Consider the following 20,889-nt stretch of genomic DNA (forward strand, 5'->3'; position numbering starts at 1 on the left):
TGACTACATTTGCTAGTTTACCCCTAGTATCCAATTAAAATTAGCCTGAAAATTGGTGTAAAATTAAAAAAAGAATAAAACAACTTAAAGTACATCCAAAAACATTGCTTACATACAATCATACAAACCAAACCAAAAGCCCAAAGTAACTTTCAGAGTCAGTGTTAGCCCCGCTCCACTCGCCCTCGCTGCGCTCGGCTCGCTCCGCTTCCCTTCCTGCCCCCAAATCTCACCCGCCCCCACTAGTGCTAAATTTAAACCAGACTTTGCCACTCCCTTGCCACTCCCCTCCTGCTAAGTACCAGTCAGCACCTCAATCATCATTGAGCAACACTGCCACCTTAACCCTTTTCCTTCTCTTTCATTCTTCCACACCCTGTTAGCACAGTCAGCCTTCAAATTTGGCCCGCCCCCTATCAAAATGCAAACAAGCAAAAAAAAAATACTAATTACCCAAATGTCTATATTGTTTCTATTTTACCATCTCACTGCCTACGAACAAACACTTGACCATGGTATTCACTACCCAAATGGTCAAACAGACACCCACGACTTCACACATAACACCAAACACTTTACCTTCCCCAGCACACCGAATATACCACCCTCTATAAAATACCACCCCTGTACAGCCACAAAGCATAACCCTAAAGACAAAGACTATATAAAGCTTATAAACAAACTCCTAAAGCTCAGAATATCCTGTCACTATAACCTTATAACACATGGAGACATTCATCCCAACCCTGGCCCACCCACACCCAATAACCTCCACTCCCCTACCACAACCTCCACAGTCAAGCTACCCATGAATACTCCCACTAGTTCCCTCCTAGCATTTCACCTAAATATTAGAAGTATTAACAATAAGATTCCCAACCCACCCCCCAGACATTGTGTCTTACGGAAACCTGGCTAAAACACAGTACTACTGACAATGAGATACTACCTCCAGGATGCAATATTCACCGGTTAGACCTTGCTACAAGGAAAGGAGTGGGATAGCAGTCCTTTACAAAAATACTCGAACCGTTAATAGAGACACCATTCAACCTCCCCAATTCAATAACGTGGAACTCCTCATAACCAAGCTACAGATTAACTAAAACAAACACTTGAACATAGTCTGTGCATACATTCCACCAGGCAACAACCTAAATACCCTAGAAGATCTCCTTTACTGGTTATCCACTACCTATCCCCAAGAAATCATAGTTCTTGGTGATTTTAACACAGACTGGCACCCCTGCTCCTCCAACCCCCCCCCCCCCCCACTCATATAAACCTATCTGGGTTTAAACAGACCATAACCTCTCCCACTAGGATAAACAAACCAACCAACAAGGAAAGTATCCTAGACTGGATCCTAGTTAATAACCAACCCCCAACTGTACACAGTTGGTACTCTCCCTGATGACCTCAGCGACCATTGTCTAACCTATATCATAAAACATAAGGCAGGAAACCCTCACCAGCCCAAATATAAAACATTTAGAAACAGGAAAAACTTTGATGCTGCTATATTCCAAAATGAATTAAAAGCAGTTGACTGGTCAAAACTAAAAAAATCTAACATTAGAGGAGGCCATAGATCATTTTAACACTAAATTCCTAAATATCCTTGATTCCCATGCTCCAGCACGTACAATAAAAACTAGATCAAATACAGCATCATGGCTCACAAAAGATACCAAAGCTAAAATGAAAACTAGAAACAGAGCCTGGGCCAGCTGGAGAACAACCAAAGCCCCACTTGACCATCTAAAATATCGTCAACTCAGGAATGATACAAAAAAATCTGTTTTACTGGATAAAAAAAAGCTTCTACAAAAATCTCCTACAAAAACACTACAACAACCCTCAAAAGTTCTGGGAAGGCTTAAATCAACTACTTTGTCCAGGTCACTCTACCACCCCAACCCCGGCTAACTATACCCATAGTTCCCCAGAGACCATAGCTAGCGCCTTTAATAACTTTTTCACTGAAACAATCCAATCCCTAGCAAATCAACTAACCCCCTCTAACTTAAACCACATGCCTAATCTACCTAATAATCACCCGGAATTTAGCTTCCAACCAATATCCACTAGTTTTATCAAAACACTTCTAAAAAAACTAAAACCTACCACCCTAGCTGCTGACCTCCTCCCTGTAGAGTACCTACAAATAGCTGCAGATGCCATTGCATATCCCATATCTATCCTCATCAGCAGAACCTTATCCAAAAATCCCCTCACTCTGGAAAATATTTCATGTCATTTCACTCCCTAAAGGTGGTAGCTCCTCAGACATATCCAACTATAGACCCATTGCCATTCTTTCCCCACTAGCCAAAATAATGGAGAAATGTGTACACAAGCAACTAATGCAATACCTTTCACAGAATAACTTACTATCTGACTCCCAGCACGGTTTCAGGTCATACCACAGCACCACCTCAGCCCTCCTTTCCTTTACTACTGCCATAAACCAAAACAGGAATGGCAATAGATTAACCTCTTCTCTCTTTCTTGACCTGTCAAAAGCCTTTGACATGGTCAACCATGAACTTCTCATTCTTTCACTAAAATCTATTTCCCTCGAGAAGCGTGCTATCCAGTGGTTCCAGTCCTACCTGACTGGTAGACAGCAGACGGTACTATGGCAAGGCAAACTCTCCAGCCAGTTACCTCTCACACTTGGTGTCCCTCAAGGGTTCATACTAGGTCCACTACTCTTCTCTATTTTTATCAACAGCCTCTACACTGCTATCCCTAAAGCCACCTGCATTCAATATGCAGATGATTCCACTCTAATCTGCTCAGCCACCTTCCCATCCGACTTGCAAATCTTAACTCAAAATACATTTAACACTATCGAGAACTGGCTCACCAACCAATGCCTACTTCTGAATCCCAATAAAACTAAACTTGTACTCTTCTCTCCCACTAGTATATCCACCACACTTTCATTCTCTGTCACATCTAACAATGATATCACTATTTCCCCAGATAATCACACCAAACTGCTAGGGGTTATCATAGACAATAATCTCAAATTTGACCTACAGGTCAACAAAACCATACAGACCATCAATAAGAAGCTTGGATCACTGTATAGAAACAAGACATTTTTAACCCCACTGGCTAGGACTGCAATCGCCCGATCACACCTACTCTCTACTCTTTTATATGCCTCGCCTGTACTCTCAAACCTCAACAAATCCGAACTAGGTAAGCTGTCCAATAACTACAATCATATTGCCAGATTCGCCACTGGCTCCACCTATAGAACCCACCACTGCCAGAACCTTAAACAACTAGAGTGGCTAGAACTGCCCAGCTTAATTCAATTCAATCAACTCTTAGTAGCGCACAAAGTTTTGTACCACCCTGAGGATATCCCCTCACTTAAAAATATTATTAAGCCATATAGCAACCTAAGATCCCTACGGTCAGTCGATAGACTACTGGTCCAATCCCACAAAGCTAATAACTCTGCTGGTGAATCTTTGTTTGCCAACTTCATTGGCAAAACCTGGAATTCGTTGCCAAACTATATAACCCTACAATCCTCCAAAAGTCTCTTAAAAAAAAACCTCAAACAGTATCTCAAAGTGAATTGGCTATACCCATGTACCAACCCTGATTAAGTTATAAACTAAAAGCATATTTTGCAATTATCATAACTTGTAACTACATCACCAAGCTCTGCTTCCAGTCTGATGCCTCTTACTTTTAATTGTCTGTCCATGAGAATTGTGAGTCCCTACTAGGGAACACTACTAACCCATTGTATATAATCACTTTGTTTTTATAATTATTTTCTAACTTCTGTGTAATCTATGTAAGTTTGTGTATGTGGAGCTTTTCTCCCTGGGCCTCCGCTGAAAATGGACATGTATCCAGTCGGACTATCCCAGTAAACAAATGTAAAATAAATAAATAATAATGCTCATCCAATGATTTATAAAAATCAGTGCATACCAAGATTATATATTCCCTCTTCTGAAGGAGGTATGGCCCTCGTCAAAATTGATTTCATGAAGTTTTGAAACATGAGAATAAATCTAAGATGACTTCCCTGCTTAGTCTAGTAGAAGCATGTTAGAGTCAAGCAGGAATAGAAATCAAACCAGAAGTAGGTAAAAATCAGGCAGCATCTGAATGTGCCAAAAAAACAAAACAAAATGAAGAATATAAGGTAAAGGATCAGATGGGAAGGCAAGAAATGTGTAAAATGCATAAATATAGTTGCAAGTATAGAAATCTCCCGCTAGAACCTAATGTTGATCAGGATTGAATGCTGGAATGGTTAAGGAGAGGCAAATTCAAACCAAAAGATGAAAGGTTAATATTGGCAGCCCAAGATAGTGGGCTATGCACATGTTTGTTTACAAAGTTCATTGAACATGTGGGAGAAACAGACAAATTTAAGTTTTGTAAAACAGAATTGGAAACAGTTGCACACCTTGTTGCTGGATTGCTGGTTGTGACTTACTAATGGCAGGACTGTATACTGAAAGGCATAATAATGTGGCAAGATGGTTGCTCTGGGGATTGTGCAAACATTATTGTATTGAAGTGGCTGAAAAACACTGGAAATATGAACCACAAAGCATTGTAGAAAATGATGAAGTCTACATCAGATAGGATCACCCATTACCAACGGTTCAAAAGACAGATGCAAGTAAACCAGATATAGTGGCCCATGAAAAGAAGACAAAAGTAGCATTGATCATTGAAATTGCTACACCCAGTGACTACATAAAGTCATAAAATGTCAGGATTTGCAGGTGAAAACGAGAGCAATGTGGAAGATGTTTCAGTAGTAGTTGGGGCAACAGGTCTTATAAAAATCATATTTGGGTATGTTACCAGTACATGTAACGCATTACGATTTGGAGGAGGAGTCATTACTGGGCACATTGTAGGTATTGGGAAGAGCACTTTTGGCTAACGTCAAAGATTGAAACAAAACTAACTTCATGAACTTTAATCATGCTTTGACTTAGGAATGGGGCCCATTCCCATCATGGTATTAGAAACCCAGAAGACTTGGAGAAATTAAAAGACAAAAAACAATATTATATGCATAAATTAGCCGTAACACAAAAATGGAGAAATTAGATTTTGCCAATTAGGGGTACAGAAAGTAGGCAAGAGGGGGCTGAAATTTACTGAAGAAGACTAGAAAAGGAGCCATGGTATTGGGAGAAGATGACTAGAGAACAAAAGGTAATAGAATGGAAAGAAACCAAGAATACATTTGGACAGCAGACTAGAGACTGATTGATACCAGAGTATAGGCAAATATAGAGGAATAGGGAAATCCTAGGTGAAAGACCTGCTGTGTTAGATTTTGTAGTTGAATCTGGAACAGAAGCTGCTTTTAAAAAAGGGATAATTATATCATATAAACTATTGGAAGATAACTATAGGAATCCATCAGAGGAGATAAGAAAAGACTGAAAAGAGAGAGTGGATAAGCAATTCACAATGAAAGTATGGAAAACAAATTTATGGCTCCCAGATATGCAACAAAGTTTAGACAGTTTAGGATTTTTACTTGGAAGTGTTCACATAGGTAATTTATTCCCCTAGCAGACTCCAGAGAGTTTTTCCTCGGGTAGATGGCAAATGTTGGAGGTATGATGGGGAAAAAAGATGCAACTAGTCACATATATACTTCAAAAATTCTGTAGAGTCTGTCAGAAATGTTGGGTGAGCAAATGGGTTTAACTAAGTACTTTTTTGATGTGGTGTACAGAATCTGAATAGCTTAGAGGTAGTAAGGCCTTATTAGGTTTAATTGTGGTGGCTGCCAAAAAAAAAACAGGTACTAAAAAATGGAAATTAAAGTCTAAACCAACCGTTTTTGAAGTATTACATTTTGTAACAGATAAAAGAACTAGAAACAGAGTCTTTAGGAAAGGGTAGGAAGAAATTACATAGACAAAGAAATGGAAGCTGCAGGAACAATACATGCAGAATAATGCTTTAGAGGAGGATTAAGGTTTAAGGGAAGACAGGAATTAAGGTTTAAGGGAGGACAGGAATTGATCAATTTATGTAATATTGGATTGATGATAAGTATACAAAATAATATATGTGATGTGTAATGTTTGCAACTGGAAATATATTAATATAGTTTGTTTTCTTTTATATAAATTATATGTTTGACTGTGTCTTGAGTGATAATTCAATAAAGGTATTAGAAGAAAAAAGAAGAGTTCACTAGTTTGCCTGATAATGATACTCCTGTATCCCTCTGTGTAATAAAGCTTTTGAAAACAGTACTGCAAAATCAGTTAGTAATTAGTTCTGGTATTTTAGCCATATAAAATTCATACTAAATAACACAGATGTTCCTGTTCCATATTTATTTGTAGTCCTTCCCATGGAGTGTATTAAGCCATGTTGTTTGTTCAGCAAACGGTTACAAAGTTTACTATTTGTTAATTTTTTTTATTTCAAAACTATGTAAAACAAACAAAAAAGAATTCCACAGTCAGTAAATGAAATTAAAAATGTTTTCTTTCTAAGTTGTGAGCAGAGCACTGTTTAAACTTCTCAGCACAATATGAATGAAGTAGAATCGGATATGCTGTTGCGACATGCACTTTTTGGCCGTAGTTGCAATATAGTAAGGCATGTTATTTACACTGTCTAGATTGTTTCGCTGCATTCCAGAGCAATGTCCTTTATAACAAACATGTATGTGCATTGTTCTCCTGATTTTAAGGGCTTTATTGAAGTCTCCTTGAACAGCCATTCAGTATATTTTTATCCCAAGCCCTAAAGGCCTTAAAAAATACATTTTGTACAAATATTAATGGATTGCAGAACATGTTGAACTTAATGTAGCAGGACAAGTGGAAGACTGTGTGTGTGTGATTATGATTTATCAAGTATGATACTACTTGAATCAAACTGTCTTCTTCTCCCCTTCCCAAGAGTCAGAAATGCATTTTGGTGGAAGAGGAAGTGCTGATAGTACTACTGGAACATTAGAAGATGTGAGTGACTATGAAAACATTCAAGCTAATGGAATCCCTGGGACTCCAGTTTCAATGGCATATACACCATCACTTCCAGATGACAGAGTTTCAGTATCTTCCAGTGACACTCAGGTATTATTTAATATAACGTGGTCTGTTTTGCTTTCATTTCTGTTTGTCATTTCATTGGTTGACACTCTCCTGGAAATTGTAATACATTTAGAAGGCTGGGTGTGAACGTGCCAGTGTACAAATTAGTCTTTATTTCTGATATTGGTACTTTTATACTTCTTTTGGTTTAAAGTGTTTGTGAGAAAGTAATTTAGACTTTATTTAAATTGTATAGTTTCATAATTTTTATTTATATTGACTCTCTAAGTACTGTGTTTGCCAAATTGCTATAGAATAGTATTGAAAGACTGCATGATCTTATACTTCATACCATCAGGATAGAACAAGCATCTCAGAGCTGTATTCAAGATGAAATTGAAAACAAAATTCACCTGCTAATGTTGTAGAAAATTAATATTTCAGCCTACATTTGTTTGTTTTTAAAAATGTATGAATTTGTGTTTTAATCAAGGGGGGTTAGGAGCGTCAGATTCCTTTCCATTTGCAGACACTGAAAAAGACTTTAACACATTGACATGTACATAAACATGCTTTGCAGAAAGTCTGATTTGATGTATAGCCAGGAAAGGCACACTCAGCAATAATCTGATGGCACCCATAGTTCCTGAAATGAGTGCACTTGAAAGTAATATTGTTTATTAATAATAGTTTTAAACATAAATACATACTGCAGACTAGGTTATATGTGTAGTTCAGTATGTAATCTGTATGTTTCATAATGTATAACAGAAAGTTATATTGGAAAAGAAGATTAAAAAATGTTGTTAAATGTTGCTCCTCCTCCCTGACCTCTGCCAGTATACCTGATGCATCCACAGGCAATGGTTTCAAAGAAAAAAAAAATTATATCTGTGGTGGCTTTTCCTAGTTTACATTTCAGCATGAACTCTAGGCGGATGATATGTTCATTTTTCTTCTCATTTTGCAGTTCGTTGATGGCACATATTTATTCTTGTTGCATTTACCACTTGACTTCTTTCAGTGGTACAGATCCCTGCAGCAGTAGTTGCGCTTGCATTTCGAAGTGGAGTATGTAATTACTGCAGTTCTGGTTCTGCAGAAGTAATAGTTGCTTGGCCCCATTAAGAATTTTAGAGCATGAAATGGTGCCTATACTCCTATAGTCAGTTTTCCATGGTTAATGTTGATTTGCACAGAGTAAGTAAAGTGAGATGGGAAGGAGCTCTTGTGAGATTTAGAAAATAGCATTTATAAATGTATTTTAGTAGTATTGAATAGATATCTTGTTGTGAGAAAGCATTCTTATTTTTAGTATGTCATTTTGCCTTTTCCTTTTTTAAACTTATTGAATTATCACTGATAGAATTATATAAAGTAGTAAAGTTGGTTCCCTCATAGTAATAACATGTATTTGATAGAAAAGTATATATAATTTGGTAGAACTGTTTTTCCTTCACAGTAACAGAGTTTTGGTAAAACTGCTTTCTTAGTAACAGTGTGATATTTTTACAACACAGCATCTGCAAGTACAGAAAAAAAATCTCCAATAAGCAAATATGATTAGCTTAACAGAATGTGCTTGTGTGAAACAAAAAGTATTATACTTCTGAATGTTTTGTAGCAAATGGTGTTAATAATGGAGGCTTGTTGAAATATCATAAACAGTTGAATGTATACAGATATTCAAGAGAATAAATGGAAATGAGTAACAGCAGAAAAGGTTAGACTATCCTATCAATTAAAGAACATTTTTGCCTGCTGAAGACTGGTTTTCTCTGGATGAGATAAGGATGCAGACAAAGAATGCTTCAATACAGCAAAAAGAATGTTTCATCACAAAGTTTTGAAACATGATAACAGTAACTGTGGAAGACTGGTGGGCATTTTGTAATTTGAGTCAGCTGAGGAAGTACAGTATATCTGACAGTGATCTGTGTTATAAAGAAAATGCTATGATCTTGACAGTCATACTTGGTCAGCTTGTTTCAATAAATCTTTCAGCATAGTAATATACAGTAGTACGGTATCAGTCTGTGAAACTGCTGGTAATTCAGTTTAACAGTGGCATACCAGACTTAATTCAGACCCTTTTAAATATTCATAAAAGTACTATGATAAGCAGGTAAGCACTAGTTAATATTTTGTTGGCACCAACCTCCATACAGTGAGTATTGAACAGTTCGGCAGTATTGGGTACTTCCAAGTGGGTGAAACCAAAATCTCATCTTTGCATCTGCCATGAGGCGTTCATCAGCATTTTCAACAGAGAGGGAGTTTCCAATTTGCAGTTTTGGTCTACAGCCTGATCACGCGTTAGCCATTTCTGAAAATGGTAAGCCTCTTTCTGAAATAACATGGATATCATCAAGGACATAAGTGCTACATGGACACATTCTGTGGCCATAGACTTAAACCAGACTCTTGATAAAGTTTGGACATTATTACATCAGTGGTATGTAGTGATGTTAAATGTAGTAAAGCATTGTTTGGTATAAATAAAAGTGAGAAAGTTTATATGTGTAAATGGATTCATTGTTTTGATCAGTATATACAAAAGTATAAAACTCATGTTGAATGTTTTAACTGTGAAAACCAATATCTTTGTTTTTGTTTACAGTGTTATAAAACAGTGTTGAAGCAATTGTCAGTAAAGACTATGCAGGACAAGTTAAAAATGTCAGATGAAATCAAACATCATTTTGTAATGGCACACTACCAGGAATTTAACAGACCACCAAACCTTTAGACAACTAAGAAATACTACTAAAAAAGCTATCCTGCTAGATAAAAAAAACTTTTATATCCAACTACAACAAACTAACCAAAGGAATCCACAAAAAGTTTGGTCCAGCATCAACAAACTCCCACACCCAGGTCAAACTATTACACCTATCCCACAAGGCTCCAACCAAGGTAATCCAACACAAACTGCCAATGCCTTTAATTCTTTCTTTACAGATACTATTCAAACACTAGCTAAGCAATTATTTCCAACTTCCCCTAATCTAACCACCTCTCCAACTTACCCAATTCCATTATTTCAGCGTAAACCTGTTCCTACATCCTTCATTTGCTCTCTTCTAAAAAAACTGAAACCTACTACCCCCTCTGCTGACCATCTACCTGCTGAATACCTGCAAAAAGGTGCCATAGCCGTAGCCCTCCCCATTTCCATACTTATAAACAGAACTATAACCGAAGGAAATATCCCATCTATATGGAAAATCTCACACATCATCCCCCTTCATAAAGGTGGTAACTCCATTGACATTTCAAACTATAGACCAGTAGCCCTACTCTCTCCACTGGCAAAAATAATGGAAAAATGTGTCCATAAGCAGCTACTCACCGATCTTATTGATAATAACTTACTTGCCAACTGTCAACATGGGTTTAGACCTAACCACAGCACCACCACAGCCCTACTCTCCTTCACAGACTGTATAAATTCTAACCGTAAGAACAATACCCTTTCCTCTTCTGTCTTCATTGATTTATCTAAGGCTTTTGATATGGTTAACCACCAGCTCCTTATTGACATACTTAAATCTCTTTCTCTTGATACTTTAGCATTACAATGGTTCAAATCCAACTTAGAGAATAGACAACAAGCAGTACTATGGGAAAGCAACCTATCTTCTTACCTCCCCATTTCCCTTGGTGTCCCCCAGGGCTCCATTTTAGGCCCATTGTTATTTTCCATTTTCATTAATGACCTCCACCTAGCAATTCCACATGCAACCTGCATTCAATATGCAGACGACTCCACCATTATTTGCTCAGCTAATACTCTGACCAAACTACAATCCCTTACACAAAATGCATTTAATACAGTTGAACAATGGTTTTAAACCGTTGCCTTCTACTTAACCCTAAAAAAACTAAACTTCTACTTTTTACTCCTACTCATAGGTCTGCCCCTCTTCACTTCACTCTTACATCTAACAACGGGACTCTCATATCTCCTGACACAACCACCAAACTTCTTGGAATAACCATAGATAATAATCTAAACTTTGACACTCATACTAACATCACTATAAAAACAGTAAATAATAAACTGGGATCCCTTTACAGAATCAAACCCTTCCTTACTCCTTCAACCAAAATCGCTATAGCTAGAACTCATTTAATCACTACCTTACTCTATGCTTCACCCATATACACCAATCTCTCAAAAAACAACCTAAACAAACTTGCTACTATCTATCACAGCATTGCTAGATTTGCCACAGGATCTCCTTTTAGAACACATCACTGCAACAACCTAAAACAACTAGGATGGCTAGAGTTCCATAACCAGATACTATTTCAACAACTCACTATTATCCATAAGAGCTTGTACTACCCCACCTATACTGACTACTCTCATTACCCCCTACAACAATCTTAAGAACCTACGCTCCTCTAATAAGCTACGTATTACTATCAGCAAATCCAAAAACTCAGCTGGAGATTCATTGTTCTCTAACTCTGTAGGGAAAAACTGGAACAGGCTTCCCTCTGAACTCCTATCTCTGTCCTCCATAAGACTCTTTAAACTGAAAATAAAACAATTTCTCAGTACTCACTGGCTTTGCCCTTGTACTAACTCTGACTAACTGTCTTCTCTTCTATTTCCTATGTCTTCTTTGCTCCTAACATGAGTATATTCTACCTACTTACATCCTCTTGCTGTTTCCTATATATCTTGTATTTCACTGTCTCATATGATACATTTGTATAATTAATCAACGTTTATACTTTTCTATCCTGCTTGCAGTTGAAAACAACTATTTTGTTTTTATATTTATTGCATTGCGTATCATCTCATCATGAGCTAGGTATGCTTGTAGTGACAACTGTATCTAATCTGTGTGGCTGTAATCTGTTTAGACCCTTTTTAACTACCGATATAATTCTTTGAATTTGTGATAATTATTACAGTTATATATTGTGTCTGTGTATGGCTGTAACTGTTTAGAGCTATTTTACTACTGTTATACTTCTTTGAACTTGTGATTATTTTTACTGTATAAAATTGTCTGTGTTGGAGCTTTTCTCCCCGGGCCTCTACTGAAAATGGATTTTATTCCAGTTAGACTAGCCCAGTCAACAAATGCAAAATAAACAAATAAATAATGCCAATTTTTACCTTTTATAGAGAATTTCAGTCATTTTAAATCACGCTAAAAGCTTAAAGGATGTAGAGACAGCTCATAGTGGGATGCTTTTAACAAAGATAAGGAATTATCAGACAAACAGCTGGATGATAAGTTGACAGCGCTTAATGAAAAACGTTTGCAAATGGTAAAGAAACATGCCATACAGGTTAGGAAGTGTATGCAAAAATGTTTTAGACATTTTGACTAGGACTGATATTGCTATACATGCGGCTGTTGATACACAGGAAAATATGGGTGGGAACTTTGCAGAAGCTCTAACACATGAGTTACAGGATGCACAACAGAAACATTTGAATGCCATGCCAAAGGAAGCAGAATTACATATTAAGATAGGGGAATTACAGAAACAGCTACAGGAATATACAGCTGCATATGCAGATTTACAGAGACACGTGTCAGAATATGTTAGTTCTGATAACATTAACGCTCCAAATGTGCAAGTAGTGACAGGTTCTCCATTTAATCTCTACCAACAGTCTCATTTGTTACAAACCATTCCTCAATGGAATGACAAGAAAGATATTTTTTACAATATGTTGACAATTGAAGATTGGCTTTTGTATACAGTTGCCAGTGCATGGAATGATTTACTGCAAGATTTTTTTTTGGTATTTATTCCAAGTGTTTCATTGTTTCTAATAAATGCAGACTTGACTCTAAGTTGGCATCCCTTTTAGTGTAAATGGGGAATATAATTGTAGAACAGAAGGGGTAGTGTATGCAGTTAAATGCACGTGTAATATGTTCTATATTGGACAAACAAAAAGAATATTTAAAGTTAGACTGTTAGAACATTTGAGAGACATTAGGTCAGGTAAGATGGAAAGTCCCTTAGCCCAGCATTTCAGAAGTTACCATAATGGAGATCCTGAAGGACTTAAGGCAACTATTTTAGAACAGGTTTGTTTAAAAAATAATAATAAGGAAGTTCATAGATATAATCTTTTGAAAAAGGAAACTATATTTATTTTAAAATATGGAACACTGATGCCGAAGGGATTGAATACTGAATGTTGCTGGAAAAGTGTTATATGAAATTAGACATGGTCACTTTAAAAGTCTTAATTGATGTTTTTATTGTTTAAGTTCAGCGGTAGCGTTGTTACCTCACAGCAAGAGGTTCTCCTGTTCGATTCTCGGTTGGAATGCCTTCTGTGTGGAGTGTGCATGTCCTCCCCGCAATCGAGTGGCCTCCGAAAGACATGCGTGAATGGGAGTGCCTTTGCTGAAGGTTGGGCTGGCAACTCGGCACCATAAAAATCGACTGCCAATCATTAGCGGACCAGAGTTCCGCTGTGGCGACCCCTAACTGGAAAAAGCCGAAAAGGCAAACAATTGTTTAATTATTAATTGACTGAAGCTGCTGGTATTATAAAAATGACTGCTGAATTTGTGTATTTTACTCCTTTAAGGTTATTTGTAGCCGAGGCGCTAGATAAATAAAAATTCTTTTGGCTATATGTGGTGTCATTTGTGTCGAAGCACTTATTCTTGGTGTTGTTTAGCAGTTGACTTTAAGTTAGAATGAGAGCTATCCTCTTGGCATTTTCTCAAGGTCAAACTTTGACTACAAAGTTGTTAGAGTATTTTAATATTACAGTTTCTGACAGGATGCTAGAACAGGCAGAGCATTTTAAATTGGTTTTTCAAATCATTTGCAGAATAGATGACAGGGAGATGACTGACCCAGAAATGCAAAGGAGGCTAGTACTTGCATTTCTGGAACAAGTAAAAGGAGTACCAGGTGACATTGTGTATTTTTGGGGAAACTGCTGACACGTTAGAGCAACATGCTCATAAGCTAATGAGAGGGAGAGTAATGAGTGACAATGGATATATTTTTAAGCATAACATTTTTTCTGTTGGTACTGATGAAGATGGGTTTGAAATAGTAGGTGCAGTAAGAAATGGGAGAAATAGAGAAAGGTTGGGGGATACGAACAAGGACATACTGAAAGTGACATCAGCCCCTTTGGCTACAGGAAGCCCTGATGGTAGACAAATTGCATGTTTTTTTTTTTGTAGAAAACTGGGACATATCAAGCAGGACTGTGTATACTACAGAAAATGGAAAAATAGGCAGATAGAGAAAGGACTTTTTGCAAGGGACGCAGAAGAAAAAATAAGTCAGAAAGAAGCAAAAGTTGCAGGATGGTAGCATAGAGGGTCAAAGTGACTTGAGTGTTAACTGATAATCCATGACAGTACAAGTTACTGTAGCAGAGAGCAAGGGAAACAGGGCGGTGCCTCTGACAGATGAACAAAGAAATATTTGGAATACCATGGAGAAAGAATTTCAGACCATGTGGGCAGAAGCAAAAACAGACTGTGGGAATTTAGAAGTTCTGATTACAGTGGGAAGTACAAGGGATTACAACACACTGATAGGTTTAGCAAGTGAATTTTTTGCAGTATCACTTCAGAAAAGGGAATGGCAAAGGTTTGCTTTTACCTTTGAAAATCAACAGTATGTCATAACTAGATTACCTCAGGGTTTTCAGAACAGTCCTGTCATTTTTCATAAGATAGTGGGGACATTCTTACAGGATGTGAGTAAAGATGACAAGGTTATTAATTATGACATTCTGATACAGTCAGGGACTGTGGAAGAACACACATCACAGCTGAGAAAAGTTCTGAGAAAGTTGCAAGAAGCAGGGTTCAAAGTAAATAAAGACAAAATACAGTTTTTTCACAAGAAGTAACATTTCTAGGAACCAGTATCAGACTGACAGGGAGGATTCCTTGTCAGGAAAGGGTGAGGGCATTCTGAAATTGCCAAAGCCTTTGACATTTTCAGATTTGCATAAATTCATGGGAATCATGACCTAAGTAGGGAATTTATAGAAGACTACAGAGAAGCTGCATTTCCTCTCTATAAAATGTTGGCAGATCAAAAATAAGAGTTGACTCTACAATGGAGTCGCACTGAGGGAGAGTCATTTAAAATGTTAAAGTAGAAGTTGGCAGAGACAGCGGAGCTGATAGCTCCCACCAGTAAACTACCTTTTGTTTTGCAAGCAGCAGCAGGGAAGGACACACTCACGTGAGTCTTGGCCACAAGTCACATCTTAGGGAATGGACACTAACTTAAGACCTGTTACTTTTTGTAGCAGGAGAATGACTGTTGTAGAAAAAAAGATAACATATGTGCATTAAACTGCATTTGGATATTTACTGGGGAATAACACAGAGTATTTAAGTGTTCTTGGGGGGTTATAGTTCAAACTCCACTTTTGACAAACAAGACTTTGCTGACAGTGAGATAAACAGAATCACTGAAGGAGTTAGTCAAACTCTTTTTTTCAGTATGGATGACTGCTTTCAGTAAAAAGAATGTACAAGTACAGACAGGAGGGGACAAGTACTATGTATCCAATTTTATTGGATATGAAGGGAAAGCACATGATTGCATGGCATATTTGGAGAAACTGGATAAGTCGTCATTAAAGGCAGATTATGACTGCCATATTCTACACTGTATGTGGATGGTGCACATTTCTGTATGGATGAGAAGTACTACACTGGGTTTACAATAGTGACATTGCAAAAGGGAGACAACCCAATTATGGTTAAGTTACCAGGATACATGTCAGTGCAAAGGGCTGAACTAGAGGCTGTAAAATATGTTTTGCAGCATTTACATATAGTGAGTATTTACAGTGGCAGTGCTTATGTAGTAAATTCTCTGAGACTACATGGAACAGTGACTGGAGTGATTGGTTAAATGGGTTATTTTCAGAATGGCGAAACACCATTATCACAGTTTCAGTTTCTATAGTAGCCATTATTTTGTTGATCGTAATAACATGCACGTGTGTTAAACTTTGCATTACAAAGACCATCAATCGGGTATCTATTGTAACTAATGTAGATGGCAAAGAACGTAACATAACCAATGGAGACATGATTTTTCTGTAAAATTCAAAGTTTGATTTAAATTTTGATTGAAAAGTTTTTGGTTTTCAAAATAAAAAAAGGAAACTGATAGAATTATGTAAAGTAAAACTGGTTTCCCTCATAGTAATAGCTTGTATTTGATAGAAAAAAATATATAATTTTCTAGAAATGTTTTCCTTTACAGTAACAGGTTTGGTAAAACTGCTTTCTATCATAGTAACAGTGTGATATTTTTAGAACTGAGCATCTTCAAGTACAGAAATGAAATATGCAGTAAACAAATGTGATTAGCTTAACAGAATGTGCTTGTGTGAAACAAAAAGTATTGTACTTTTGACTGTTTTTGTAACAAATGGCATTAAGAATGGAGGCTTGTTGAAATATCACGAACACTTGAATGTATACAGATATTCAAGTGAATAAAAGGAAATGTCTAACACAGCAGAAAAAAATTACAGACTAACCTATCAATGAAAGAACATTTTGGCCTGCTAAGAACTGATTTTCTCTGAATGGGATAAGGATGCAGACAGAGAATGCTTTAATACAGAAAAAGAATGTTTCGTCATGGAAAAAGTTCTGAAACTAGATAAAAGTGACTGTGAAAGACTGGTGGACATTTTGTAATTTGAGTCAGCTGAAGAAGTGCAGTGTATCTGACAGTGGTCTGTGTTATAAAGAAAATGTTATAATCTCAACAGTAGTGCTTGGTTTGCTTGTTTCAAAACACCTGTTAGTATACGAATGTACAGTTGTACAGTATCAGTCTGTGTAAACTGCTGGTAATTCAGTTTTACAAACACATCTTAAACTGTAGCATGAGCTTACATATATTACATGAAGAGAAACATACCATAATAAGTTTTCATTGTTATTGTTATTTTAGCAATTTGCTTTCACTCCAGTATTACATAAATTGCTAAATTCCTACATTTCCTTAAACTTCACTCATCTCTGCAGCATTATTCTACATGTATTGTTTCAGAAGTTGCTTTTATTTGTATGAGGTGTTTTCCTTCCCTTTTCTAAAGATTGCACCACCAGTTCTTTTATTTGCTTACACTGTTCAGAGCTTTTGTTAGTTTTGGTATAGATTTTGATTTCTGTTTTCTAGTAATAGCTTTTTTTGGCACCCAGTGGCATTAAAAATAAGCCTTTACTATGTCTCGGTAATTCAGATCCTGTAACCTACTCTGAAGAATAATTTTCTTTGTTACAGCCATTTCTTCCCCCAACAGGTCTGTCAAAGTACTCTGCAGGGAATATTTAGAATCTGCCAGTTTTCTGCATACTGAAAACATGTTCCTAATTACCTTTCTCGTTTCTGTCACATCTCTAGAATGTATATACAAGAGGAGAATTCCTCTGAAGTTTGCCTGGGGTATAAAAACATGTGCAAATAGATCCATGTAAAAATCCTAAATCATTTGGACTTTGCTGCATACTTGCAAACATTGCCGAGTTTTTCCTATTGTTTTTTTGTAAACTGCTTTTTCATTTTCTGTTAACCTCCTCTAATTGATTCTTATAGCAATAGTTTATTTGTCCTACTAATTATGCCCCTTTTTCATATATGCATAGATTGTTACCAAGCTAACGATTCACCCTTTTAAGCCTATCCAATTGTTCCCGAAAGAATATTAACGTCCTATTTCCAAATAAGACATGAAGGGCCAGGCATTTATAAGCTACCTCTGTCCATAAGGGACATGGGTGCCAGGCCCAGTGTAAATTTCCTATTCCCCATTCTCTGGTCAAAGTTGCGCTTAAATTGGGTAATAAATGAACTCCGCTCCACATGGATGGAAACCCTGTTCCATAGGTGGGGTAGTCTCTGGGGCACATATTTGTCTCTCCAGCAAGTTCTGTTTAAGTCACAGACAAAATTCAGGTCCTTAGACCATATATTTCTGGTACTGTTTGACATAAAATATGCAGGGGATTCATAAATGTGGGGTTTGCAGATGCCTTGTAAGCCAGACATAGTAACCTATCAGGAATCCATAGGAAACTTGAGTAGTGGGAAGGAGCTTTAAGGTACTCTGTGTAAGGCAGGTTTGTTACGCCTTGTATTCTTTTTGTAAGGAACCTCTGAGGTTGCTGTAGTTGCTGCATATGCCTGATCAGGTACATACTGAAGGGAGCATTGCTCTCTGTGATTGGTCTGATAAGAGCGCAGTGCAATGGGATGATGACCTCTTTGGACCTAGATAGCATGCCCTTACGTAAAAGTTGCGCATCATAAAAGGATTTCCTCACCACTGTGGGCAACATGGTTGTCAAAAGTAAAGCTATTGTCTACATACCCAGATCCTGGACTACTGGGTCAACTCTTAAGAGCATATTATCAACATGGTAATTAGCCAGGATGGTTGACTTCTAAAAGGGTACAGTTATGCATTTTTTATCAGTGGGTTTAAGCCTACTTGAAGAATGCTAGTATCTGCAGGAGAGTCAGTGATAACCTCCAGCTTGCAATCATCTGCAAACTTAGTCAGTCATAAACGTTAAACATTTGCTTCCACTTCAGAGAAATAGATGCCAAAAAGGATCGGGTCCAGTACCAAGCCCTGGAGGACTACAGTAGTGACTGGCCTCTTTGTGGAGGTGGTCTCACTTATTTTGACCTCCTGGGTTATATCAGTGAGCCAGCTGGCTATCCAGTGTGTATAAGTGTTTATACCTAATTTAGTGAGCTTGTCTATAATGCCTGAGTAGAGTATTATATCAATAGCCCTTGCCAGGTTGAGGTAAGCTATGTGCACAGTGTTGCTGTTGTCCATTGCTTTGATGACCCTCTGAAAGAAGTCCACCAGATTTAATAGGCATGACCTTCCTTTAACAAAGCCAAACTGTGTGGGGTCCAGCATTTGCAGGTCACGTATGTCCTCTTTTGTCATGTCCACGACGATTCTTTCCATGGCCTTGCATGTGAAATTGGTGAGATTTGTGGGCCTGTAGCTCCCCAGATCAGTGGTTGGACCTCCTTTGTGCAGGGGAATGACTGTAGCCATCTTCAACTCCTTGGGCACAAAACCTGACTGGAGGTTCTAGTTGAAAAGTGAGTCCAATGGACCAGAGAGGTCATATTTTATACTATTTTCCGGTCCTATCGATGCAGTGTTTTTGGCCTTGGAAAGTGGGTTAAAGACCTGTTCCCTAGTAATGGTTGGGGAGATTGTGGTATGGAGTATCTGCTTTGGATTATCAAGGGGGACCTTTTAATTTCTCCAAGTCTTTTAGGTTTCTAATACCATGACAGGAATGGACTGCATTCCTAAGTGAAAGTATGATTAAATTTCATGAAATTAATATTGTTTCAATCTTTGATGTTAGCCGGAAGTGCTCTTCGCATCACCTGCAGTATTCCCAGTAATGACTACTCCTGCAATTTGTACGTAGTTACGTGTATGGGTAACATTTGTACATACAATTGTAAATTGTTTTTTGTAAGTCCCATTGTTCCTACTACTATTGGAACTGCCTGGGTATCCTTCTTCCACATGGCCCTCATTTTTGCTTGCAAATCCTGGCATTTTATGACTTTGTCTCTCTTTATATAAGACACTGTAGTCACTGGGTATAGCAGTTTCAGTGATCAGTGCTACTTTTGTCTTCTTTCCTTGGACTACTATATCTGGTTTTCTCACATCTGTTTTTTGAACTGGTGGTAATGGGTGATCCCATGTGATATAAACTTCATCATTTTCTATAATGTTGTGTGGCTCATGTTTCCAGTGTTTTTCAGCTACTTCAGTATTATAATATTTGCACAATCCACAGTGCAACAGTCTTGCCACATTATTATGCCTTTCAGTATACAGTCATTCTGCCACTAGTATATCACAACAAGATGTGTGACTGTTTTCAATTCTGTTTTACAAAACCTACATGTGTCTGTTTCTCCCACATGTTTAGTGGACTTTGGAAACCAGCATGTACATAGTCCACTATCTTGGGCCGCCAGTATTAACCTTTTGTCTTTTGGTTTAAATTCACCTCTCCTTAACCATTCCTGCATTAGATCCTGATCAACATGAGATTCTTCCAAGAGTTTTCTATGCTTGCAACTATATTTATGCATTTTTCACATGTCTTGCTTTCCCATTTGATCCTTTACCTCATATTCTTTTTGTTTTTTGGCACATTCAGTTGCTGCCTGATTTTTATCTACTACTTTTTTGATTTCCTTTCCCACTTGACGCCAGTATGCTTCTGCTAAATTAAGTAGGGAAGTGATCTTAGTGTTGTTATCCTCATGTTTCAAAATTTTCACTGTTTGGGTGTTGTGAGGTCAGCAGATGTGTATGCAATCCCACAATTGCAGATCTATACATGTAATCAATTTAGAGGAGGACCATACCTCCTTTAGAACTAGAACAGGGAATATGTAGTCTTTGTATGCACTGATTTTTATAAATCATTTGATAAGCTTGAAGCATCCTTCTTGTTTTCCTGTCCAACCTCTCCAACACCTTTTGGGGCCAGTCAGTCACTCCAAAACTGTAAGTTAGGACAGGAAGAGCAAATTGTTTTATAGCTTGGACTTTGTTCCTAGATGTCAACGCTGCTTTTAGTATCAATTTTAGTCTTCTAAAATATTCCTAAATTTTATTTGCATTTGTTCATGTTTCTTTTGTTGATCCTTCATCAATTCCCAAATATTTATATACTCCCTCTGGCTCAAGTTCATTTATATCACATTCCTGTTCCGAAATTATGTTTTCTTGGTGCTGCAGCTTTCCTGCTTT

General features: G+C 37.4%; 1 protein-coding gene across 2 annotated transcripts in view; it reads left to right on the plus strand.

Annotated features, from left to right (window-relative positions):
- ARFGEF1 (ADP ribosylation factor guanine nucleotide exchange factor 1) overlaps window positions 1-20,889 on the plus strand; it is a 4,299,619-nt gene that overhangs the window by 732,525 nt on the left and 3,546,205 nt on the right. For both annotated transcript variants that reach the window (XM_044067163.1, XR_006364243.1), the window contains exon 8: window positions 6,937-7,112. In XM_044067163.1, the coding sequence (XP_043923098.1) occupies window positions 6,937-7,112 (176 nt within the window). The remainder of the gene's footprint in view (window positions 1-6,936; window positions 7,113-20,889) is intronic.

The sequence above is a fragment of the Protopterus annectens genome, chromosome 3.part1, assembly GCF_019279795.1.
Source record: "Protopterus annectens isolate FY-2018-M chromosome 3.part1, PAN1.0, whole genome shotgun sequence".
In the NCBI taxonomy this organism is placed as follows: domain Eukaryota; kingdom Metazoa; phylum Chordata; order Ceratodontiformes; family Protopteridae; genus Protopterus; species Protopterus annectens.